The sequence below is a fragment of the Vicia villosa genome, linkage group LG5 (genome assembly GCF_029867415.1).
Source record: "Vicia villosa cultivar HV-30 ecotype Madison, WI linkage group LG5, Vvil1.0, whole genome shotgun sequence".
Taxonomy (NCBI): Eukaryota; Viridiplantae; Streptophyta; class Magnoliopsida; order Fabales; family Fabaceae; genus Vicia; species Vicia villosa.
In genome coordinates this window covers 55712763-55722336 of record NC_081184.1, presented here as the reverse complement: position 1 = coordinate 55722336, position 9574 = coordinate 55712763, and the positions used below count along the sequence as shown (strand labels likewise).

Genomic DNA, 9574 nt, shown 5'->3' with positions numbered 1-9574 from the left:
TAATAAGAGGAAAAGGGGAAATAAACAACATTGAAAAAAAATCAACTCTGGGAAGATTTCACATGTGCATATCCGAAACTGGTTAAAGGAGATTTTATATATGCACATGAGAACAACTATTTTTGCAGAGCTTCTACTTCTTGCCCTAACTCATCCAAAATCTTTTTTTAACATCTAAACACTAACATTTAACTACTCTAACATCAACCTACACATGTAGACCCTCCAGGCGATTCCTCCTGCCAAACTCGACCCCGTCCCCGAGTCATTCCTTGTTGCTCATCTCTCTCACGCCGAGTAGAGCCTATCTGACTTGGCTTGCCTTGTCTTAATCGGTTTCTCGAGCCCTGGTTGTCAGTCATTTCCTGAAAAAAGTGACAAGTTAATAAGAGGAATAGGGGAAATAAACAACTTTAAAAAAAAAAAAATCAACTCTGGGAAGATTTCACATATGCATATCTGAAACTGATTAAAGGGGATTTTATATATGCACATGCGAACTACCATTTTTGCAGAGCTTCTACTTCTTGCCCTAAGTCATCCAAAATCTTTTTTTAACATCTAAACACTAACATTTAACTACTCTAACATCAACCTACACATTGTCCTTGATTCGAACAAACCTAATAACAAGTTTGAGGATGAGTTGGAATGAATAGAGAAAACTTACACAATTTTGGAGCTTTTAACAATGAGTTGGAATGAATAGAGAAAACTTACACAATTTTGGAGCTTTTAAGAATGAGTTGGAATGAATAGAGAAAACTTACACAATTTTGGAGATTTTAAGAATGAGTTGGAATGAATAGAAATTGTTTTAATGGTGCTTTTGAATTTTCAATCTCAATGTAGTATGAGTTGAAGCGAGTAAAACTAGATTTTTTTTTTTATTTTGGGTGTGTTTTAAGAGAATGAAAAGAGTGGGGGAAGTCTGCTCGCGCGCAGTTTAAGTGGAACGACTTCGGATATACATATCCTAAGTCACACTTTTTTTACAAAAATTAAGTGACTTCGCATGTGCATATCCGAAGTCACATTTATTTTGAAAAAAAAAATGTGACTTCACATGTGCATATCCAAAATCACTTTTTTTTTTAGAAAAAATATGCATTTGAATATGCATATGCGAAGTCTAGGGCTATTTTTCGCCAAAGACTCCTAGAAAGGTATATGGGTGTACTAAGAAATTCCCAACCATTAAATAAAAATTAAAAAAGCATGGAATATTGGGATTGAAGATTTACAAATTTGAACCTACATTTGTATTTTCAATGATAAATCAATGGGTGATAAAATGATAATACCACTCATGAACTCGTTGAAATCAATGGGCAATGAAAAAGCCGTTTGGGACTGCCACCAATCCATGTTCTTCCACCATGTTTTCCATTATCAACAACCAAGCGATAAAGACCACAACACGAGTATTCTTTTCTAGGAGATCAATCAATACAAATGTATATTTTGTTTTGTAGAAAGGTTAACTGTACTGAGTATAAGATTAGAAAATGTGTAAGAAAAACAAAGAGTTAAAAAGTTCAATTTCAAGGAGCATCCATTTGAATACCCAACCCTCAAAATTACTGTCAAGGAGCATGCATTTGAATACCCAGCCTTCAAAATTATGTCAAGGAGCATGCATTAGAATACCCAGCCCTCAGGTTCACCATACTGCACAAACTTTGAATTATATCAAACAATCAAAGTTGAGCTAATTACAATGAGAAAATAAAGAATGACGGAAGACGCTGTAAATGAAAAGTATTCACATGCCCTACAAAATATTAGGCAGCTGAGAATCCAATCTCTGCTGCAATTCTTTGACCTTCAGAGAGAGTTCGGCCTTTTGCTCCTTGTAGCTCTGGAGCAAGTATTCCTTTCCTTCTATCGCCTCTTTCAATTCTCCCACTTGCCTTTTCAGCATCTCAATTCGCTCCTCCTCATCCCTTGTTTTGTCAGAGAGGTCCAAATGAATATCCCCATCAAGATGCCCATTTCTAGTCTCAGCAGACCAAGTTGTGCCTGTGGGAGATTTGTCATGAGGAACATATCCAACACAGTGATCTGCAATTGCTTTCCTTAGTTGTTGGATCTCTCTCTCTGAGTCGAATAGGTCCCTGTTTGCAGCTTCAACCTGCAATTGTAAATGAGAAGAAAGCCCCAGCTGAGCATTGAGTGAATTTTGCAATTCAGCCATTTGATCTTGCATCTCTAGTATCATATCGTCTCTTCTCTTCAACTGTTGCCGCAGTTTCTGTATAACTTCCCGCTTGCTGAAAATATCCGAACCAGATTCTGATACGCATGGTGAATCTGAGCAGTTTGAAAGATGGAATGGCTTTGAAGGCAATTCAAGACGATCAGGGGAGCAAGCCCAGACAACACTATTTTCCTTGCTAAACTCAGCAGGAGGGACAGTCACCAAAGGGAGGGCCCCATTGAATTCACTCAACATCTGCTGATTTTGTGGGCACTTTAGTTCCCTAGAACCTCCAGTTCCTGTCCATCATCACATACATAAATCTAAGTCAAATGCAACACATATTTAGAAAAAATTAACCATTCCCGACACTCAGTGCCCTGCCCAGAAAAATGGCACCATAATGGAAGTATATGCTATGTAACTTATGTCAGAGAATGTGGAATCAGATCCACAAAACCACTATCTACAATGATTTCTCTAGCCATAGATATAATTTTACAGATTCGTTGTGAATAACTCTATTACAAAGTAGACAAGATTTTATCAGAAGCTAATCACATATACATTCAAGAATAAGTAAATTCAGGGCTAGCTTAAAATGTCTGCGCTATTCATATTCTACAACAAATACCAAGTTTCATAGACCTGCTGGGCTAAAGATTTTGATTTGGAATTCTCATCCACTGAACATTTTGTTGCTTCTTTTCCCATCCTACCAAATGAGTAAAGATATATAAATCTTGTGACATCTCTAGCTTTATGCAGAACTTCACATGCAAGAATGCTACCAATGTAGAACTGGAACTAGAGATAGATAATAGTACATAATAAGAGAAAGAAACTAAACATATTTAGACAAGAAAAGATATGTGTCCTAAACATTGTTGGATTAAGACTCAAGTCAACAAATCTTGGCAAATGAAAATAAGAAGAAAAAATACAAGAGAATACAAAATTGAAGAGCAAAGTTTGTTATTAGTATAAATTGTAGATGGGGAGAAATAAACATACAAGAAAAATATGCAAATTGGTCATCAAAAACATGTTTAAAGAACAAATTAGACCTGGATTGCAAGTGAAGCAGCCATGATTATCTTGCATTTGGGAATGTCCATTGGGCTGCATAAAGCAATCTGGAGGTTTCCTTAGGTTGGAGGATTTTCCATTACCTGAAATTAAGAATTTTATTCTTTGAGAATCCACTGTACAAAGGACGCAATTATTGTTTGAGAATCCACTATACAAAGGACGCATCTGTGGCAGAAAAATGATTAAGAAATAGAGAAGAGGAAGGTTGGAAAGTGGCAATGGTACCTTTGAGGATAGTAGTTACATTGTGGGTGGGGGAGTTTGAGTCAACTGCCTGCTTCAATTTGAAACCGAGGCGAATAGACAATGTAGTCAAGAAAGCACCGGCAGCAATAATAAGCCAAGTAGGTCCTTGAACTGGAGTATGATTTGGCTTATGAACCCTAGAGCCATTGGTTTGTGGTTTCATTTTAAGAGATAAAACAAATATGTTGATAAGAAGAACCTACACAAATAGATGCCATTCCATTATCTAATATTGCTGGTTTGAATCCATCCATCAACAACTTAGTTTAATCTATTAATAAAACGAGAAACGCCAATCACCAAAAAAGTATTACGAAATTCGAATTAACAACACCAAAAAGGTATTACGAAATTCGAATTAACAACACCAAAAAGGTATTACGAAATTATAATTAACACCACCAGAAAAGCATTATGAAATTCTAATTAACAGTGCAAACGAAGGAAAAATACAAGTAATAGTTATAGAGAGAGAGAGAGAGAGAGAGAGAGAGAGAGAGAGAGAGAGAGAGAGAGAGAGAGAGAGAGAGAGAGAGAGAGAGGAGAGAGAGAGAGAGAGAGAGAGAGAGAGAGAGAGAGAGAGAGAGAGAGAGAGAGAGAGAGAGAGAGAGAGAGAGAGAGAGAGAAATGGTAAAGTGCCTGTGGAACGGAGGTGGCGCAAGGGTGGTAGAACGGAGGTGGCGCAAGGGTGGTAGAACGGAGGTGGCGCAAACGGCGTTGGTCTAGGAGTAAACGGTGGCGCAATGGTGGTGGAAAGTTGTGGATGGAGACATGGTGTGGCTGAGTGGAGTAGATGAGGGAAGACGGAAAGGGTTTTTTTTTTTTATGATGTGCGGCTAACCAACTGAGTCAAGCGACTCTGTGATAGAGGAGGGATGGGGCTGGGTTTCGCACAGAGAAATATTTGACCGGTAAAACAAAGTGGAAAAATTTAGGGATTTTCTTAGGGGACAACTTCTCTACCCATCACAAAAAGATGGGTAGTGTACCTTCCACCAATCAAATGACACCATTTAATTTTTGTGTATTTAATTCTTTATTATACTAGTAGAGGACCCGTGCGGGCGCACGGGTCGCGTAAAGTCGGTATAAATATTAAATACATATAATATGGTTATGGTTAAAGAATTCTATTAAAATATATATTAATTAAGCGAAAAAATTTATTCAATATTGATTAGCATATCCATATTAATATAATGTATCCATTTGTATTTTGTTTCAATGATGATATTAATGTTGGATAAAAATTCAAATAATATTAGAAATAATAAATTATTATTGTTGATTACAAATTTAACTATGAAAAAATAAAGTTCTTGAAAAAAAAAATAAAAAAATAAAAAAATAAAAAAATAAAAAAATAAAAAAATAAAAAAATATTTAGATACTGTAGTAATTATGTACTATTGTGAAATAGCGGGTCACGTAAAGTCGGTATAAATAAAGAATAAAATGAATATTTTTATGGTTAAAGAATTATATAAAAATATATATTAATTAGGAGAAACATTTTCTTCAATGATAATTATCAAATCAATATAAATTTAAATAGTATTTTTAATTTGTTTTTATGATATAAATATAAAGTCATGTTAGGTAAACTAACATGTTTAATAATCTATGAAATCAAATAATTAAATATTTGTATTACATTATATAATAAATATAAATCAATATATTTTTTCCCACCCAATCAAAAATTTTGAGTTATATATTATGGTGTGAAATGAATGATTACTATTAAAAGGAGATGATTATATTTAGTTCTGCAGGTACAGAAAAAGGCATTTCAACAGTTTCCAAAAACTTGTGCACGTTTACCTACTAAAAGGAAGTCTAACAGGTAATGGGACTTTGAGTATATATAGTAGTACGACACAATTGTTATCCACGCTTCAAGTACCAAATCAAAAAACCTAATCCGTAAGTGGGAAGAAAAATGGGTAGCTTCTCCCAAGTTGCAAAAGCTTGTAGGTCGTTGATCAATTTTTTCTGCAATCCAATCTCTGTTTTTCGTTTGTTTTCTATGAAATGTGACTTTTGTTCATGATTGTTTCTGATTATGTAGATCTATGAAATTTGTTGTGGTTCAAGACCCTCTCCAACGATTGGCGATTAAACGGAGGATGAAGCATAGTAAGAAGATGCTGCGGATGAGGTTGAAGATGAAGAAAGAACGGATTACCAAGTTGTGCACTGAGTGGGCTTTGCATGTGGTGGAGGGTGTTGCATGCGGCTGGGAAAGGGGAAGTAAGGTTCAAAACATAGCAGGGGTGTGGCAGAATGAGATGCTTGGAATCAGGTGGTCGGGAAAGCATCAGGAATTGAGGGCTGGTTTGAGGTTTGCAATACTTGAAGACGTCGAATTTCTAACTGATGTTCTGGGAAGTGTTGGACTGGAGATAAACCCCAGAATGATAGAAATATCCAATTCAGTGTATATTGGGAAGATTGTCTTTGAAACTGAAAGGTATAAGAATCTTATTATCCGATTTTCGAAAAGACATGATATTAGGTTGTATGAATTTAATTAAAATTTAAGCATTAAGTCTGTGTTTGCTGTTTGAATGACAGTGAATGGATGATATGGACAGAGTTGGTGAAGAAGCTGAAAAGAATGGTTAGTAATATCTTTTACATGTTAAATTCTTTGTTTATTATGCTGTATGTTTCTGGAAATTAGTTGAAATTAGGATTCTGTTGTATTGCAGGTTTAAAGAAGATTTATTGTTGGGGTATTGCAGGCTATGGTGAATGAAGGAGTGCAAAATTTTGGAAGAACAGTAGATTGTTTTGAATGATGTTGCTGGGTTTTTTTGTTTTTGTTTTAGTTGTATGTGGTTTAATGTTATGTTTCAGACTTTTTATGTTTGTAATTCATAGTTTGGCTTTTTGATTGAAACAGTTAATGCTTTCATGGCTACTTTATAATTGCAATATAATACTGGTATGCTTTGCAACAATGTGTGAAAATCAAATGGATGAGCATGGTTTAAATTTAGTGTTATGTACTCCTGTTAGCATAATTTGGTTATGTTTAATATTTTACTGATTTTTCAACATAAACTTAAAGTTAATAGAAGAATGGGGAATATATATATATATATATATATATATATATATATATATGCAAATAAGCATATCAATATGTGTAAGAAATCTTGAAACATGAATTATAGTTCAGTTAAGTATGTATACAAAAAGATATATAAATTACCAATGTTTTTTAAACATATTAGTAAGTATTGAAAAATAATAATAACAGCTTGTTTAAATATATTTTCGTAGAATATTAAAATTAGTGGGATCAATAAGCAAAGTAATATTATAAAATATAAATTTCATATTATATTGAGTAATTGATTGTTATTTATTAGGTTAGTGGGAAAAAAACAATTTGACAACCTTTGTTACTAAAAGATATTCTAAAGTTTATTTAATAATTTTAAAAAAATTATATATGGAGTATTTATCAACTAATATTTGCATAAATTATAAATTATGAATAATATATATGCTGATAAATGCACATAAGGATGTCAATATGTGTAAGAAATATTGTAACATGAATTATAAATGAGTTATGTATGTATACGAAAAGATATATAAATTCCTATTGTTTTAGAAATATATTACAAAGTGTTGAAAAATAATAATAATAGGTTGTTTAAATTTAGTTCCATAGGATATTAAAATTAGTGGGATGAATAAGCTAAGTAATATTATAAAATATTTTTTTCATATTCTATTGAGTAATTGATTTATAATTAATAGTTGAGTGGGAAAAAACATCTTGACAATAATTATATATGGAGTATTTATCAACTCCTATTTGCATAAATTTTAAATTATGATAACATATGTTTGATTTATTAAATTTGATGAAAAAAAGTAATATTTGAAATAAAGAAGGATTGATAAATAAAATTTTTTGTTCCTAAAAACTGGGTTTTAATTAAAAGTTGGAATATAAATAAAAAATATATAATGTTTGTATTTTAAAACGCGGGAAAAATTAGAAAAGAGTAAGTAATAAAAACAAACAAAGGAAATCTAAATAAAAAAATCGTGTACTGCATGGAATTGGTAAAGCTTAAAAAAAGTGTATGCATGTATGTTTGAAGTTAACAGATAGACATAACTTAAATGCCTTTTTTTTTCCGTTAGAATACAAAGTGTTGTTTCCAAATGGTGTAGTAAATGCTTTACACGGTGGATCATAGGTAACAGATGATTGATTGAGATAGGGGTCATTTACTGAATAAGTCTAGGGAAAAGGAAAAGGAAGCGTGCAAAGTTGAGTTACAATATATTGTGGACTGTTTACATTACACAACTTCTCTCGTTCTCATTCCGGTCTTTAGGAAAAAACTGACAACACTTCTGGAGATAGCAACAGCACATGACGATGAGGCTTGGAAGAAAGCCAACGTATGGGTGGTTATCAGATGAGGAAGAAGAAGTCATCAGGTTAGATACATGAATTCCTATTTAATTTACTTGTTTTGGCATAAAGTTCATGTGCGATCTAGTTAGGTTTTAGGGTTTTTTGATTTCTGATGCATGCTAATATAGATTTGTTTAATTAATAGAAAATGATGTCAATGGAGTTTATTGTTTAATATTTCCCAGATCAGGTCTTCGTAACATTGTGGGGGATCAACTTGTATTGAATGTTTATTTGCCTAATCGTGTTAATCTATAAAGTATAAGTGTTTTATTCTGGGCCAATAGGGTGGTCTTATATATATTTTAAAGTTGTAAATCTTGCAAATATTCGCTGTGTATGGTATACTTGTGTTATTATTCCGTATTTGGCATTCATAATGTCCTCATGCAACTATAATTGTTCTTTCAGTGAGGAGGCAGCCATGAACGAAATTCAAAAACTCGTAGATGAGGTTGAAGATGGTTCAGTAAAACAATCATCTGTCAAGTCGGTTAGAAAGGGTAAAGCAAATTCTAAGAAATCTGTTAGATTTGCAGAAACTTGCAAGAATACCCCTGCAGTTGTTCCAAATGTCAACAATACTGCTGTTCCTTTGAGTAGTGTTAAGCTTGAAGAAGATGATGTCCCCCTTGTCTCTGCGAACGATAATGTACAGAATAACAAAAAAACTGAGAAGTCCAAAACTGTTGTTGATAAAACAGTTGGGAAGAAAGCAACTGAAGTTGAGAAGAGGACTAATAGCAAAAATCTGGGAAAGACTGCCAACAAAAGAGCTGTTACAGATGGGAGTGAGAAGAGCACGATGAAACTTGCAAAGAAGGGGAAAAATCTTTCAAATGTTAGGATAAGAATGTGGGGAGGAAAGCCAACATACTGCTGGGATATTGCTATAAAGAATTCAAGAGTAAAAAAGGATAATGTCCAGGTAAGCATACTGAAAATCTACCTCGTATTTTAATTTGTTGCAGATCTCAAGTGTTTATTCAATGAATTTTTGTGTTGTTGCAGCATTTCCCTAAGCAGATAGCAATAGACTGCTTGGCAAGTAATCAGAAGGAGGTAAATATTAGAGATTGTGATTTGATACAACAATTCAAGTGTACTGTGAAGACGGCATACCGCAACGGGGCTCCGAGTCCGTCTGAGAAATACATGACTAAAGGATGGTACGCCTATGTGAAGACCAAGGGGTTCAAGAAAGGCGACACACTGACTTGTCAGTTGGCGAGACATGGCACTTTCATTTATGTTACAATGAAGAAGAAATGATGGGGCTGTTGAAAGGTGGTGGAAGAGGATAAGCTTTTTTTTTCTGTTGTTGAATTAGTTTCAAAGACCAAAATCTTTGAATTTTGTGTATTTGGTGGTGACTTTTATAACTTATGTGAACAATGTTGTTTGATGAACCTATGGGTTGGTATTTTGCTTTAATGTTGAATGACTTTATGAAGACTACTTTCCTGGCCTGGGAAATTTTGAATGGTTATATGTTTTGCAAATCTTAATGTTCTACATACTTCATAGTTGCTCCTTTTCATTGGCCATCATGATTGGCTCATGTGTGCTAGAATAGTTTATTTACA

At 33.6% G+C, this 9574-nt stretch overlaps 1 protein-coding gene across 2 annotated transcripts; it reads right to left on the bottom strand.

The window, feature by feature from the left end:
- Positions 1–1542: 1542 nt before the first annotated feature.
- LOC131601671 (uncharacterized) lies at positions 1543–4453 on the bottom strand. Of its 2 annotated transcripts, XM_058873535.1 has the most exons (4): positions 4178–4453; positions 3518–3737; positions 3268–3372; positions 1543–2499 (listed from the first exon to the last, which is right to left on the bottom strand). In XM_058873535.1, the coding sequence occupies exons 2-4, from the start codon at positions 3699–3701 to the stop codon at positions 1775–1777; spliced, it is 1014 nt and encodes a 337-aa protein (XP_058729518.1). In that variant the 5' UTR covers positions 3702–3737; positions 4178–4453; the 3' UTR covers positions 1543–1774. The 2 variants fall into 2 exon arrangements, with proteins under 2 accessions (XP_058729518.1, XP_058729519.1); XM_058873536.1 differs by lacking the exon at positions 4178–4453 and having other exon boundaries at positions 3518–4012.
- Positions 4454–9574: the final 5121 nt, after the last annotated feature.